The sequence below is a fragment of the Falco punctatus genome, assembly GCF_963210335.1.
Source record: "Falco punctatus genome assembly, chromosome: 3".
NCBI classification, from domain to species: Eukaryota; Metazoa; Chordata; class Aves; order Falconiformes; family Falconidae; genus Falco; species Falco punctatus.
In genome coordinates this window covers 31,341,356-31,358,257 of record NC_137582.1, presented here as the reverse complement: position 1 = coordinate 31,358,257, position 16,902 = coordinate 31,341,356, and the positions used below count along the sequence as shown (strand labels likewise).

At 40.8% G+C, this 16,902-nt stretch overlaps 1 protein-coding gene across 1 annotated transcript in view; it reads right to left on the bottom strand.

Moving 5' to 3' along the window:
* Window positions 1-1,245: 1,245 nt before the first annotated feature.
* The window catches only part of VIRMA (vir like m6A methyltransferase associated), a 28,264-nt gene continuing 12,607 nt past the window's right edge, over window positions 1,246-16,902 (bottom strand). The window contains exons 12-24 of the mRNA XM_080379546.1: window positions 16,518-16,611; window positions 15,852-16,396; window positions 15,045-15,280; window positions 14,032-14,284; window positions 12,276-12,493; window positions 10,912-11,044; window positions 10,164-10,316; window positions 7,218-7,378; window positions 6,867-6,963; window positions 5,455-5,621; window positions 4,962-5,293; window positions 3,944-4,087; window positions 1,246-3,471 (exon numbers count right to left, since the gene is read on the bottom strand). Coding sequence (XP_080235672.1) covers window positions 3,314-3,471; window positions 3,944-4,087; window positions 4,962-5,293; window positions 5,455-5,621; window positions 6,867-6,963; window positions 7,218-7,378; window positions 10,164-10,316; window positions 10,912-11,044; window positions 12,276-12,493; window positions 14,032-14,284; window positions 15,045-15,280; window positions 15,852-16,396; window positions 16,518-16,611 — 2,691 coding nt within the window. The 3' untranslated portion in view covers window positions 1,246-3,313. The remainder of the gene's footprint in view (window positions 3,472-3,943; window positions 4,088-4,961; window positions 5,294-5,454; window positions 5,622-6,866; window positions 6,964-7,217; window positions 7,379-10,163; window positions 10,317-10,911; window positions 11,045-12,275; window positions 12,494-14,031; window positions 14,285-15,044; window positions 15,281-15,851; window positions 16,397-16,517; window positions 16,612-16,902) is intronic.

Below are 16,902 nucleotides of genomic sequence, written 5' to 3'. Positions count from 1 at the left end.
AGCACGGGCGGTCAGGAATTAGCTACAATATAGGGTCGGTGCCCTGGAGCAGGCAAGGCTGAAAATACAGCCGGAGGGAGTATCTAGCAATAAACACGGCAGGCGGTCAGGCAGACTGCCCCTGGTTCTCCAGGATTTTTCTCCTGCCTCACAGGTGGGAGTTTCTGAATGGGATGAGCAGCTGCTTTGAAGGCAAAGAGCTAGCCAAAGCTGCCAACCACTAGCCTCCAACAGTGTGGCACTCCGGTCCTGCACAGGCAGCAGGATAATAAACCGGCAGCAAGGGAAAAAATAATTCACCATCCATCAACTGCACAGATCTCACCCCTAATGCAGGTTTTTCATAGCCACCAACAAAAGCCCATGTGGGATATGAACATGTAACAAACAGGAAAACAAGAGGGATGTTCAAAAGTTCTAACCTTAAACACGAACAATCTGGACACGGGGCCCTGCGGAGCGTGAATCTGCTGCAAGCCTATTCTCTCACCTGACGGGAGGAGTCACTCGGCAGGAGAGGAAGGCCGAAAGCCTGAGGGCACAGCACAAAACCGTTCATCTGCTGAAGCCTAACCATCCACACCTGCCCTTCGGCCAGTACAGAATACACAGAATAACAGACTCCATGAAAAGATTTCGGAAGCGAGGCGCACACAACTTGTCTCACCCTTACCACATACACAAACTGTGCATTCACCTGTCCATTAACGGGGACATTCACCAGACCAAGGCAGTTCTCACACATCTCAGCCAGAGGTGCAGCCTTTGCTCAGACCGTCTCCTTCTCTTGCTGCACGCTGGTGCACAGGCACAGAAATGTATGCAACAACAGGGCTGGAGGAGGGAGAACTGTGTTACACTGTGGATGTGTTCTGCCTTACTCCTCCCCGCTGTTTCGCTCATGAGGTAAGCGTATCATTCACTAAACAGTGTTTGGCATTAGCCACTTCCAGTGTTCTGATGCTCCAGTCAGGAAACAAAACTTGAAAAGTTCTTTTTGGGCAGAGTGTAAAAAGCAAAACTTAACGCTTCAAGTGTTGTTTACTCATGATAGGAATCCAGTTTAAAAAAGCAAGCCAACTAACTCCAACTTTTAATCAGCATTATTTCAAGTTGAATTTATCCAAGAAAGGAACCACTTTGCATTGAAGCGTCACAGAACTAAATCATTTAACAACTCAAACATGAGAAACCTGAAAAAAAGTAGCATACATTTAACTAAATTTACAGAGCTTCCATACATCAAACAATTTAACCAACCCTTTATTTCCTCCTAGTCTGAAAATGCCTAGTGTGACATGCCATATATTTTAAAGTTTCAAGAACCAGTACTGAATATTTACATATTTATTCCATGCTTGACACTTTACTTTTCATTTCAAATTCCCTGACAGAAAACAAATGATTCATATCCCTGCTAGCTTCCAACACAGTACAGTTTCTAAAAAAATAAAACGACCTTAAACACACAGTCTAAAGAAACTAGTCAGCTTTAAAAATATTTATGCAGTGCTCCTTAAAAAAATAGCATTAATACCTGTAATGCCTATGAGACCTCCACCCATTTTAGTCATTACAATTACATTATTGGTAAAATTATGGTAAAATTACATCTTCCTGTTATGTTAACATTCAGAAAACTGTTTGGCTTCCAATCTAATTCCTTGTTCGTGTTATTTTCACCAATGTTGAAACACACACCTTTGTGAACCGATACTATTCCTTTTAACCGCACCCAGGCAATTAACAGAAGTTTGTCACTTTCATAGGTTGCATCAATTACTTTGTGCAAACTAATCACCTCTCAGACAGTGGGACACTGTCCCAGTCTCCCCACAGAGAAAGTACACGTAACGGGGGCCTTCTGTGGTTCAAATAAAAAACTACTTCATTTAGCCAGGCAACATAAAGCTAAAAAAAAAAAAAGTAATTTAGAAGTATGATCATACTTCATAAACACTTAAAAATAGGCTCTTTAAGTTCATGAGTCTAGGCAGATGAGCTGTCCAAAGTAAGTTAAGATTACATAAAATAAGACCATTTCAACTGGGCCTTATCCAAGCAGACAAAAACCCCTTTATAGCAATTTTGTAATGTCAAGAGACTAAAGCATAACTGAATACCAAGCTCAAGTAAATCTGACAGTGGAGCTCATTTGTAAAAATTGTACATGGCCTTTAGGAAAGGCTACCACTCCTCACCCTACCCAAAAATGCACCAGGCTATTGAGAATCAGTTAATTCTACGAAATCCCGTGGAGCCCAAAGGAATGCAAATGTGTAAAAAGCTTACTTCAGTCGCTGAATTTAATAGGAAAATAAATTTAGAGTTGAATCTAGGGGTAACCTTTCTTTGTGAATTCCTGCTTCTCAAAATTCTTCTTTTTGCACTCTATCTCAGTCCAATCACAGAGACAAAAATCCAAACCATCTACTCAAGGGGAAGATTTAGCATTACTGCTTCACCAGGTGGTTCAGTTTATACATCTGTCTCTCAGCCCTCTCAACTATGAAAGTCAGCAGAGAGGCAAGCAACTAATTAACTCCAGGCTCTCTAAGGGTACTGGTACCCTGCCTTCTAACTTCAACACATACTCTGGGTTCCAGTGAAGGAACTCTTGTACTCCTAACCCAGGAGCTGGAGTTGTAAAGTAAACGCTAGAACATTATCTTACTCTCCCTGAAGTCAATGACAGATGTTCTACTAATTTTCACAGGTGTGGGACCTTAAGTGTCTAATCACATTACAAAAGATAAGACAACAAACCCTACATAAATTACACATAATTTGTATTCTTTCACAGATTAATTTCAGTCAGTCTTGTATCACTTGCTACTTCAACTGCTGTCAGATGGACCTCATTCATTTAACTCAGACTGGCTAAAAAAAAAAAATAAAATCTAATGACTCTAAACCTGAGAGAGAAAACTAAAATTGCCTTACATATATATTTTTGTAATTTTCTTGCAATAAGTCACACACAGAACACCTGTACCTTTCTTTTGGCACAATGAATATTTTAAGAAGTCCTTCAAGTCTTAACTCAAAGAGGTTCTTTACTGAGTATTGTGTACTGAAGTCCACAAAAAACATTCTTTCAAAAGGAACAAAAAATTTACAATTGTACACAAAAAGTCTTGGATTTTATTGAAATGTCAAGTCTTGTATCAAACAAAAACTTTTCTTCAGACAAAAATATTCTCTTGGTGTCCTCCAGATACCAGTTAACTCTGAATTGGTCCTTTAGTGCCGCTGCTTGCTTTCGCATCTTCACAGAAGTCCACGTGGTTGGGCTGTTCCATTAGGTCTCATTTTATCGTGTGAAGGAACGTACATGACGACCTCTTCCACTGCCTCCACTAACAAATTTTCCTCTTGAGCCACCACTGCTACTACTATTAGCACTTGTCCAAGACGGTCCAATTCCTCCTCGGCCTCTGGAAGCACGATCGCGAGGACTCGGTCGGTAGCCTTAAAGCAAAGAAAAGTATACTCAGTTGGAAAAAAAAAAAAAAAAAAAAAAAAGCCCTAGGCGTAGTAGCTGCTGTGAAAGCATAAGAAACAAAAACAAGATGAGACACAAACAAGGTCTGTTTTCTCCTTTTAATTTTCACTTTTCTTTTAGGCAAGCATTTTTGCCTTGACTGGCTCTATAATTACCATGTAGGTACGAAGACAACTGAATTGCAAAAATCTGAATGCAAAATTAAGATTCTGTGATCAAGTGTTCAATTCAGCAAGTTTTATGGATTACAGGGCAGTTCGTATTTGACACAGTCAAAGCATGTATTTGACACAGTCTCAGTGACAACTGTTCATATATGCTTAAAACATTTGCTGAATTTCAAGGTGTCTGCAGCATCCTTGCATGGTTTCATTTGTAAAGCAAAAATGAAATTCAAGGAATTTTCTATAGTTCGATGCCCATATGAATACCATGTACCTGCGGAACTTAATGGTCTCAGTGGTGGCAGTGGACCCCTGTTAAAATTGCTCTGACCACCTCTACTGTCATTGTAGGTTCCCCTGGGTGTACTCTGTGCACTCCAACTTGAACCTCGAGCACCTTCACGACGACTGTAATTTCCTAGATAGGGAGAGAAAAACCCACACACTGTTGAGCAAACATCGCGCTTTTTTTTTTTTTTCCTTTTCTCATTTCAATCTTCACAATACTTAGGGTGGTAAGCATAATATTTACATAATTCAAAGAGATAAGCTACTCTGCATCAGCATACCCTCGGTGTTCTAACTCAAAAGTCTACAAGTTACTGTATTACACACAGAATCAGGGAGAAAAACCTACTTTTCAGAAATGAACCCAAGTTTAAAGGAATTCACATTATCTAGTGTATTAAGACAGACTCCTGTATTTTAAGGTTTTGTGGTAAAGTAAATCCTGGTATTTATAAAACTTTACTAAATGGAAGTATTTTCTGTTTCTACTGTGCAAGGACTTGCCCCAGTTATGGGAGGGAAGGAAATGGAGTGCAACCTTGTCTACATATGAAAGAAGTTTAATACCCATAGCTAGAATCTCCATGTTCACTGAAAATCGTATCTTATTCTTGTCAGGATCTTCCATCCTTTTAATTCAAAAGCCCCACTTAAACCCAGAGATGTATTGTGATGCTTGATTTCAGGAACTACCGTGTCACAAGTGTTAGAGTGGGCTTTTTATTGTTCTGACTGCATCCCTGAAGCACTCCAACAGTTGCTACAAGAAGACAACTAACTCATTCTCTAAAAGACAGGGGGAGAGAGGCAACACAGGCACTCACAGCCTTGTTTCAATTCCACAGCACTCAAGCAGACCTTTTCCAGTGCTAAACAATTTATTTCAACAACACTGCTTCATGAACATCTCACACCAGGGATAATTAACTACTATTAAGTTGAGTTAGTATTACTGAAGGATTTTTAGTATTAATTTACTCATTCTAATACAGGAGACAACATACCTTTTGATGCAGGTGGTGTAAAGAACCTGTTCTGACTGTGAAAAGCTCCTCGTCCTCCACGATTCCCTGAGAACCCACCACGTGAAGAAATCTTCTGTGACACTTTTGGTGGCCTTTTGGCTGGTGGTATCCCATCTGGAGCAACCACTTCTTTGCTCTCAGCAGCAACAAAATCATCCACGTGCATGGAGGGTGGCCTGCTTGTATTCTGTTTCCTCTGACGGAAGATATCATGTGGTCGAATTCCTTGTCCAAATCCTCCTCTGCCTCTTCCTCTTGGTGGTGGCACAACATGGGCCCTCTTCGCAGGCTCTATGTACTCAGATTTTCCACTGTCATGACAAACCATGATTTATTTAGTTAATGTAAAAATGTATTCATACCGAAGGTCAAACTTTCTCCATATCGGAGATGCAATTTGGAAGGTATTTCACATTTTGAGAATATACAGATCAGCGCTGAACACACTGTTTGCTCCTTAAACTCATCTTACCTTGAAGTTATGAAGGTCTCATGCTTGTGCTTGCCGAGTTTGAACCCTTTTGTGGTTTTTGTGCGTCCAGGAGATGATGGTTCTGACAAAAATGACCTCTCCAATTCAGCTTGCAAGTCAAAATCACTGCAGCCCTTTTCTGACAGTTCAATTAAGTCAACTTTTACCTGCAAAGACAGAGTTTAGTTTTACCACAACAATCACTAACACCTCTGAAGAAAGAAAATATGCTGCACCAGGATGGATGAGATTCAGCTAGAGTCCTTACACTAGAGCAAAAAATCTCCATCCTCTACCTTTTAATGCAGTAGTGTGGCTCAACACAAAAACCAGCAGTAACAAAACAAAAAAGCAGCCAAACTGCAGCAAAATTGTCTTGATGTTTCTGAATCTCAACGAAGTCAAGGGCACAGCCTTCAGGTATGAACACCTGTCTTGTCATCAAATGATCTACAGTGAAGCACTCTTTTTCCTTAAGCTACAGTCCCTATAAATTTATTAATGCTGCTTTTATTCAGGAATCAACAGCTTTGGTTTTGCTTAAGAAATTAAAACACAAGCACCTTCACATGTAAATTTAAAAAAAAAAGAGCATAACTAAGAAAGAATTAAGGCAATGATGTCAACAGAAACTGATTATTTCTCACATAAGAAGTTAAGATACTGCCATTTGCTTAGTCTGAAAAAAGAATGTTATTGTATGTTTTTCACAATTACATTTAAAGTTTAGATTATAAAAATCAAGTTTCAAATACTGTGAAAAGTTTCTGTGGAAGTAGTTTTGTGTACTACTGCCATTTTTTCCATTTTTGACCCATCAAAGATTTTTTTAAAAGTGTAGCTGTGAGGCTTTGGATATTACTGCAATGACAGCAGACAAGCAAGGAAAAGAAAATAAGTCACATTCTTTGTCTATGTTTAACACAGACTGCTGAAATGCCCCAGCAGAAATGCAAAAGCAGGTTAGGACTGACACAACAACTGTTCCTCTAAAGGAGAGGACTTCTGCATTAGAGAAGCTGCTGATTTTGTGGATGCTTCCAAGTGAACCTGAAGGCGTTTGATAACAACTGTGAACAAATGCCAACCCCTAGATCTGCATCAATTTACAAGGGTGAGCTTAGGAAAACAGTGAGCCCCTGGCAGGGGTTTCCCAAAGCAGCTGTGGATGCCCCATCCCTGGCAGTGCTCCAGGCCAGGCTGGATGGGGCTTTGAGCAGCCTGGTCTGGTGGAAGGTGTCCCTGCCCATGGCAGGCAGGTTGGGAGCTAGATGACCTCTGCCTCTTCCAACCCAAACCGTTCTGTGATTCTATGAAAACAAACCGTTTGGCCATATGAATTTCTGGTGATACTAGCTCAGGTTAACCCTCATTTTTAAGTCCACTTCAGTTACGTTAACAAAGCCTTTTACCATATCCAGCTCAGTGTCTATTTCTTCCGCCTGAAAGGGTGAAAACCACATGGACTTCAGCTGGTCATCCATCACGTCTGCCAACACATACGTAGTCCTGCAACAAAACAAAGCCAAACACCTATGCGGTTACAAACCACAGGCAACTGCAAGCATATGCAGCATTACAGAACCCAGGGTGAATGTTGCTGCCTTACCACTGACACCTGCGTGAAATTAAATACATTGGGACTAGTAGGTAGTAATGATAACAGTGCTGTTTAGGTTCTGTTTGTAATATACTCTTGCATAAAGTATTGCATTTACATAAGTAAATCACAAGTAGTATGCTCACACATTCAATCATTTTACCTGTTGTTAAACAAATTCTGAAGAGAGTCTGGTGCAGAAAGAATAGGCTCTACATCATGGTCACTCAGCGGACAAGAATCACCCGCCGATTCCAACATCTGCCTCACTCCGACAATGTTGTCCAGTAAGGATTCAAGGCTGTCATCTTCCTTAGAACGATCCTAAGTCAACACAGCACAAGTCAGAACTTTTTCCCCTCCTCAGAGAAGGAAATAAGCTTTTGTTAACTAAAAAAAAAATAAATGGGGGGGTGTGTATTACTACACAAAACAGTCTATCCATCCACGAAGAGCGAAACTTAAAAGACGCCCGAGTACACAAACAGCAGAGCTCCTCAGCATGCTATAAAACAAACCATGTCACCACATGCACATTCTAGTCTTCATTTCCAGTTGATGCAATAACCTCTATAAAACAGTCCCAAAGAAGGCAGCACCTCAGGTTTTAGTTAATAAGCTCTCTGCTAGAGCATTCCAACATCCTAAGTGTCTGATACTTCTCCTTCAGCACAGTTGTGGCTTTTGATCTTTCACCGCAGATGTAGGCAGCCAGGGAAGGGACAGGCGGGAGTACAGCACTGGAAAGGCATTTGTGACCAACAGACTGTGGAGCAGCTGTTTTATGGATTCTTCTAAATTAACCACCTACTGCACAGCTGCCATCAGTTATGCAGAACTAGATTTGATTATTGAAGTTTGTGATTAGTTTCATAAAAACATTGGATGCATTGAATTCTGCATGTCCTCTAGTCTAATCCCCCCCGCTTGAAGCAGGACAATTATCAAAGTCAGATCAAATCAGCCATAACTATCCAGCTACATCTAAAACTCCAACGACAAGAGCCCACAGCCACTCTGAGCAACCTGTTCCAGTGCTGCAGCTCTCTCAGTGATTCCCCCCTCATGCCCCGCCGATGTCAACCTGAACTTCTGAAGCCACAATTTAGGGCCCACTGCCCCTTGTTTTATCATCTAGAATTACCAAAAGGAGTTTTGATTCTGCCACTTTTGTTACTATCCCCCAAACAGCTGTAAATAGCTCAGAGAGACCCTTAAGCCTCTTCACCAGGCTGAACAAGCCCAGCTTCCTCCTCCTCTCTCTCTCTCTCTACACCATATGTGCTTCCACCACCTTGACAGAATGCTCTCCAGTTTCCCTAGATCTCTCCAGAACTGCTGAGAGGACTAAGCTGGCCAAAGGTGAAGGCAGCAATCCACATGAAAGCTCACCAGCACTCCATGGAGGCAGACAGTTAAGGTCCCTTGATTTGCTGACCATGCTCCTTCCAGGAAAGCTTGGAACAGTCTGGCCATTTGTAGTGACCATGCATTGTTGGCTCATGTTCAGTCTAACACCCAGCTGGCCCTTTTCAGCCCAGCCCACATCAAGGCATAGCATTATCCTTCTCCCACTGCAGAACTCTGCATTTTTCCTAATGAGTCACACAAGCTCAGTGTTTGCAGATGACAACCAAGCTGGGGCAGGGGACTGTGGGGTGGGCAGCTGGGGGAGTGTTGCTGTGCTGGAGGGCAGGAGGCTCTGCAGAGGGATCTGGGCAGGCTGGACCGATGGGCCGAGCCCAGTTGTAGGAGGTTCAACCAGGCTCAGTGCCGGGCCCTGCCCTCGGGTCACAGCAGCCCCAGGCAGCGCTGCAGGCTGGGGCAGAGCGGCTGGGAAGCTGCCTGGGGGAGAAGGCCCTGGGGGAGCTGGGTGACGGCCGGCTGGGCATGAGCCAGCAGTGTGCCCGGGGGGGCAAGGGGGCCCACAGCATCCTGGCCTGTATCAGAAAGAGTGTGGCCAGCAGGTGATCGTCCCCCTGCACTGGGCACTGGTGAGACTGCACCTCGAATCCGGGGTTCAGTTTTGGGCCCGTCACTGCAAGAGGGACATTGAGGTGCTGGAGCGTGTCCAGAGAAGGGCAGCGGAGCTGGTGAAGGGTCTGGAGCACAGGTCTTGTGAGGAGCGGCTGAGGGAGCTGGGGGTGTTTAGTCTGGAGAGGAGGAGGCTCAGGGGAGGCCTGATCTCTCTCTACAGCTGCCTGAGAGGAGGCTGTAGGCAGGTGGGGGTCGGTGTCTTCTCCCAGATAACAAGTGACAGTACAAGAGGAAACAGCCTCAAGTTACACCAGAGAAGGTTTAGATTGGATATGAGGAGAAATTTCTTCACAGAAACAGTGGTCAAACATTGGAACAGGCTGCCCAGGGAAGTGGTGGGATCACCATCCCTGGAGGTGTTTAAAAAAACCCAAAACACATAGATGCAGTGCTTAAGGTCATGGTTTAGTGATGAACTTGACAGTCCTGGGTTAACGGCTGGACTTTATGATCTTAAAGGTCTTTTCCAACCTAAATAATCCCATGATTCTAAGCCTTCTGCTAGATCAGTCCTAAAAAGCTTATTGAGGACTCTCTGGATTGAGGCTTTGATGTTGGTCACATTAGTCACTCTCCCAACTTACTGTCATTCACAAATTCACTGAAGGTGTATCTACTGTTCAGGTCTCCAATGAAAACATCAACAATACCAGACTCCTGGATATTCCACTTGTAACAGGTCACCAGTAACATCAAGACACCGCTAAGCAGTGGTTCCTGTTGCTTATTACATTAACAATCCGGTGCTCTCTGTTATATGCATTTGCTGCCTTTCAACACAGTTAGCTGCCTGTGCTTTTACGGTGGGCAAACACTCTCAGCCCAAGGGGATCCCAACCCTGCCTGAAACTCCTTACCATCACCACAATACAAACAAAGTCAGAATCCATCCTGCATCTGAATAGGTGATTTTAGGTATCAGTATTAAAACAATGGCAACAGCCATTACCAGTTTCACAAGGTATGCCACAGAATTGTGCACCTTTCTTGTCAAGGAGGGATAATCTATATTGGTTTAAAAACACATTCAGATAATACAAAACCACAACATCAACTTATTTAAATTCTTTACCATAACATGTTTCTCCAGATCAAGCAGCAGGTTTTCAGGGGTTTCTTCTTTGTTCTGCAGAAGATGTTTTAACTCTGCAGTAGTCAGACCCAGCGTTCTGCCTGGATGAGATCCATCTGCTTCCATAAGGCTTCCATCATCTCCACAACATCCCTGAAATATTTGACAAGCGGGAAATAAGCACACATAAATATTCATTATACTTCTGGACTGAAAATGCCTTAGAATTCAAACATACAGTACAGCAAATCTAGCAAAACAAAGAGTAATCTCTTTATTAAAGTATTTTACTTAGTATGTTTTTAAATCAAGTACACTTCAGTAGGCAAGTTTAGATGCTGCATCAAGATGAATGCAATCCTTTCCTACATAAACTGAGATTAGCAACACAGAATTAAAAAATATTTTAGATTCCTTTCTATACTATGTATCAATACAGCAACTGACAGGATGCCATGAATCTTAAACCTGGACACAACAGCATGCTATTCACTTAGGAAATCAGTATGAATCAATATGCCATTCTTCCTACTGAAAAACACTCTTATTTACTAAAAATGTATATTCTACCCAGCTTTCAGTAAAAACTAAAGATGGCACTAACACTACACTACTGATGGAAAAGCCTTACACAGCAATCTCCATAGTCAATTGCTTTCTGAAATAATTGTTCCTGCACATCTCACATTGCATATTTCAGAGAAAAGCTGCCGAGTTTGTCTATAGTATTCAATACACATTCACTTACCAGCGTATCAGAGTTTAGAATCTGCCGCATAAAATCCAAAAAAGAAGAGGCCAGTTCACCTGTGTCTTTGCTAAAACTAGTTATTACTCGCTTTAATACAGTGTACAGAGCACTGCTGTGTTTTCTTAGAGAGCTGTTTTCATAACAAAAACAGAGAAAATACTTTGTTAGTGCATACACTGTGACCATTCCACTGTAATTTAAAAGAAAACAACAGATATGCAAAATAATTTTGGTAAGTTTTACAATTATCAAGCTGAGTTTGTATTACAAAGCTGGAGATTCATTATGTTCTCTGTACTAGACTGTTACTCTCACCAGTGTTGTCTGCAGATATTTCAGACTGCACACAGACAGCTATACATACTACAACTATACCTCTAAAGCCTGCAAGAAATTACATTTTCATCTTTGGCAATAAAGGGATAGGAGTACTGAAACATTTGCTTGCACAAGGGGCCGTGTGTATAAAGGAGGCTCATGCTTGCCGTTACATTTTACTGCATCCCATGATACCTAGCTGCAGAAACAAGTGGAAAAGGTCATCATCAACACAGAAATACCAAGGCTGCGCACTGAAGCCGACAGCTAGATGTATGAGAACATAGAAACAGCATCTTTAACCTGCTTATTTTTCACTGTGGGCTGTAGCTTCTTGCAGTCTGAGCGGCAGAGTTCTGTAGCACTGCTTAGAGGAGCGTTTTGAGCGACCTTTTATTGACAAGGCTCCAGGTACTACCATTTTCTCTTTGGGAACCTCACAAGTTTCTTGCCTCTCTGCACCTCACCTTCAGTGGACAGACAGGTCCAAATACAGGACAAGGAATTAAGTGCCAAACACCACAATACTGTTCAATACATGTATATATTCTATTAAAAAAGGAGTGGAGTCAACAGAAGTAATTTAAGAAAAATATATCTTCATTTCAAAAGCTTTAATTGCCTGGAGGTCAGAACACTCTGTGGAAAGGCAAACAGAATCCCCCCAAAATAGAGGGAATGACAGATGGCTCTCCGATGTCCCAGATGAAAGCTCTAAGTGACTCAAGAGGGAAAGACACAAGCACTACATCTCATTCTATCCTCCAGTCTTGGAGTGGAGAAACGGAGTGTACAAAACTTTTTCCAATGCTTTGTTTCTTGAAGGAAAGTGTTCCTGTGTGCATACTGCAGAAATGATTCAGAGGTAAAATCTCAAGTGAAGTGCGACCAAAATACTGACTGACACACTGAAGCCCCAGAGAGAAATGAAAGTTCAGGTGCCTTATCCTCAGTATTTCCTACTAGATGAGGAGCAAATAATTTCACACTACAAAAAATTTTAAATAATTTCAAGTTGTCAGTGACATCTTAAAATACCATACCTCTTTAAGTGATAGAAGCCATAGTCATGCTCTGTAAGGAACATCATTGTTCGGATACAGGTCAGCAGACAATTATAACTGCTCTCAGAATTAGTTAATGTTTCCATCAGACAGTCACAAATTAAGGGCATCAGCTCTTTGCTTGGTAAGGAGTTGGAAAGCTGCTCTAATTCAGACACAGAGCCTTCTGATGAACTTGGTAAAATGAGTGCAATATCCTATTAAAAAAGTCATACACATAGTGAAAAATGCATTCTGTATACCAGCAGTAAGTATAAACCATACATTAACTCAGAAGCACCAGGTTCTTTCACTACCCCTTGGTCATCTTATTCCAGTTGACCGGTAAAATACTAATCTAGAGTATCCTTTTTAATAACGGTTTGTAACCCTTAACAGAACCAAATTAATTCTTAAAAACATAAAAGCTTCAACAGGTGAAATGTGATAGCAGAGCCACAACTAAAAGCCAAACAGTCATTGGACAATATGCATACAATTTCTTGCCTACATAGCCAAACTGTCCCTTGATTTCAAAACATTCATCAAGATACGAGGAGCAGCTGAGGTCTCTTGGTTTGTTCAGCTTGGAGAAGAGAAGGCTGAGGGGTAACCACATCACAGCCTACAACTTCCTCAAGGGGGGCAGGTGCCGATCTCTCTCTGGTGACCAGCACGAGGAAATGGAATGAACCATCAGTGGAAGTTCAGGTCGGACATTAGGGAAAGGTTCTTCACTGAGAGGGTGGTTGGTCACAGGAACAGGCTCCCCAGGGAAGTGGTCACAGCACCAAGCCTGTCAGAGTTCAGGGCGCATTTGGATGACACTCTTAGCCATGTAGTTTAGTTTTAGGTAGTCCTGTGAGGCACTGGGAGTTGTACTCAATCCTCACAGGTCACCTTCAACTTGAGATATTCTATGATTCCGTGGTTCTATGAAAAAGTAAGAGGCTGCAACCACCACCCAGGAAGTTTAAGGTCTACTGCCCCCTCCATATTTTACATAAAATAAAACAAGACTGGCTTTCAGAAGGGACGTGCATGGGCAAAGAGCTCTTGCTTATATCCAAATGGCTGATTAATCTCTACTGACCAACAATACTCAAATGCCTTTTGAAGAAATGGGTAAGCACTAAAGCAAATAAATACACGCAACTAGTAAGGCAAATAATGACATGCAAAACGATGCATTCAACTAATGGAAACTACTGGGGCTAGTCTGTGAATCAATTTTCAGATAACATTTCTTACCTTTCTCTAGTAACTTGTGGGTTGTCTTTTTTAAAATGGAGTTTTATGGTAGCAGAATATCTTACGTATCTTTATATTTGGAATACATTTTAAAGAGGTTTCATTTAGGCAACTAAGAGGTACTCATTTTTTCAACTAGGTAAGAAGTGAATAGTGACAGCTCAAGTTTTGCCAGTGGCCCACAGGGAAAAATGGCATCCCTCTCAGCTGAGGGGACAGGCGTTCTTTGTGCCATTCAGGTTTTGGTCTCTAATAAGCTACCAGAATAATGCACATAATCCAAAAAAAGATAGCATAAAATTAAAGGATTTACATTCAAGAGCAACAAGACAGCAAGTCTGCCAAAGCAGCCAACCATACACATTCTCCATCCATATTTTTTCTTTCTGTTTTAACAATGTGGATTTTCTTTTTTCTTTTGGAAAAAAGCAGTCACTTAAGAAACTACCTCATATAATTTGTCTCCTACAATTATCAACACTTATGCATTAAAAATAGAAAATACCTGATCACAGAGGGACTGCAAAAGGGAAGTTACATATTCAGCGCATTGTTGATGACTGACATTGTCCACAGTCGATCGCATTAAAGCCAAGAGCTCCTGGAAAACCTCTGCATACTTTTCATCACCTTTAGTAGTTCCACTGATAAGATGCAAAATAGCCAATTTACAAGCTTTGTGTGAAGCCAGGGCATCCAATAAAGCAAGCAATCGAGTGGTCTGTCCAGTGTACTGTTTCTCTTTATCTTCTGCGTTGCTGAAAGGATATCAATGCAGTTTGAAAAAGCCGTTTACAGTGATCTAAAAAACTATCAAAACAACCATTACAGGACTAATAATTCTGCATTTTTTAAAAAAACACCTAGTTTACACACTTAAACTTAGGGTTTCATTTACTTTTTGAAAACTGCTCAGCCTTCACTAAATGACTTCTGGTTGCATCATAAATTAACTAATCTGCTATGCATTCAACATACTACAGGGAATCTAATTGTACACAGATAAATATGCTTTTACACAAACAATATCCAATTCTATGTGGATAATCACACTTTTAAATAAATAGTACTCATTGTTTCAAAACCCTCTGAATTTGTAGTATTCAATTTCCTCCAGCTTACAAACAACTACACATTTTGCTGTTAATATGCAAATCCCAGTATAGCAAACTTTACTGGCGTACTTTTCTTATTTATAGAAGATAGGTCTTTTAGAAGCACTTCACAAATGACAAAAGGCTTAGCAGGGACAGCCTGAAGAAAATCTTCTTAAAATACTTACCATAAGCATACAATGTGAAACTGTCTACATGCAAATTTAAAAGTATGGGATGGCTCCTTGGCAACATTAAGCATTATCAGGACAGATTATACAGCATTGCACTGAGAATTCATATGAGTTCATAACGGATAAGTAATATTTCTGAAAGTATTTTCCTCCTGCTAAAACTACTGCACAGAACCAAGGTGAATTTAACAGTTCATTAAAGAAATTCTTGCAATAGGAAATAAAGATACCTTTGTAGGTCTTCTACAATCAGATCCAATACAGTCCTCATGATAAGAAGAGCTGTGGGTGAAGCCAAGTCACACAACTGCACACAAATACGTCTCAACATATGCTGAATAGGCTGGCAAGATGAACCGGAGAAAGATCGAACAATCTCTTGTATCAGTTTGGCCTGAACGTGAAGATGCATACTCCACAGCTTCCTGGTGTTGAGTGCCACTGAAATATCGTGCGGTTCAATTACCTGCAGGAACAGAAGGACAAGAGATCTTCCCTTTCAACTTTTATGATAAAACCTGAATTCTATCACAAAGTATAAAGAATAAGTTCTAATACTGTCCTCAAAAACATGGAGCGCCATTTTCATTACTATCACTGAATGGTAGGGCACGATTCCAGCAAACTAGGCATTCCTTCAGGACCACGGGTTGCCACACACCTTTTATGTTTACTCAAAGATAACAAATACAAGAGCCATGCCAAAAGAAAGACAAGTCTTAACATACCAAGAGTTTGGCATTCAGGGTTAAATTCAAAGGCTACATAGCCAATCATTCTAGTAATAGAATGGGAGTCTAGAAAATTTCACAAGGAACAAAACAACAACATATGACTGCTAATCTAAAAAGATGCTCCAAAAAATAACAATTTTGTTTCTGATGACAAAGATGTATCTTCAAAGAATCTTTATGAATACAATTGCTTTACAGAAACTTTAATTCTTTCACATAGCTGTTTTTTCCACAACTAAAAAAATGGTCTAAGGGTTATACAGAATTAAAATTCTTTAAAAACTAAATAAATTTAAATTATACCTGAGTTGTCTGCATGGGCAGCGGAAGAGGCAACAACTCTGAAAGCAGTATAAGTCCAGAAAAAAAGCCTTCGGGAATTCTCAGAATTGAAGAGAGAACTTCCTTCAGCATTAAAGACCAAGTATTGTTCGCCAAAGTTTCCTCAGAAATGGTAAGCTTTTCATTAACACCTTGTGTAAAAGTCAGTAAGATATCAACAATGTCATTCTGAATTTTTTGTTCGTCACTATCTAAGCGGCCTGAGAGAGGAATAGAACACAGCAGCATGTGCAAAGAAACAAGTGCTGATGGAACACGCATGTCCTTGAATTCAAAAGATCCACCCCTCAGGAGTTCTGTTAGCATTGTTTTAAGGAGAGTAAGTGTACAGCGAGCCATAGAAATAGTAGTGACTCTGTGAAGTGTGGTGCCCATGTTGACATGGAGTCGCCAAGGCTGAATAAGTATGCTGTTCAGCTTCTGTAATACCCGGATGAAGGTGTCCATTCCCTCAGAAGAAAAGAGCTGAATAACTGCAAGATTCCATTTAAGGTCTTTCTGCTGACCTGTATGGAAAAGAAATAACATATGTCTAATTTCTCCTGGGTGATCACAGTTACACTTTAGACATGCTTAAGTAGAAAACAAAGATTTCTATGTTAAGTAGTAGAAATGTATCGACCATACCTTCTACCAGAGGGGGCGGACACGCAACGTGACAAAGAACTCGAAGTGCAGTAGGAAGACCAACTCCATCTGGGGTCATCAAACTGTCAATATTCTTTACAGGAAACAAACAAAAAAAAGAACCCATATTATAAGGAAGGACATTACCATCAGTATATCACTAGCTTAGTATTCAAATTCTGTATTTAGTTACTGTAAATATTTCACAAAATTTAAGTTCAATTATTCCACCTTTCAAAAAGGAGGCACAAACACAGCAGAAGCAAAAAAAAAAAAAAAAAAAAGGAGGGTCAATGTTTGCATTGTGGTTTTATGGAAAGCTAAAAGATTTAAAAAGTTGGATATTTGCATCATGTAGTTACCTTAAGATTTCGTTTCAATAAAT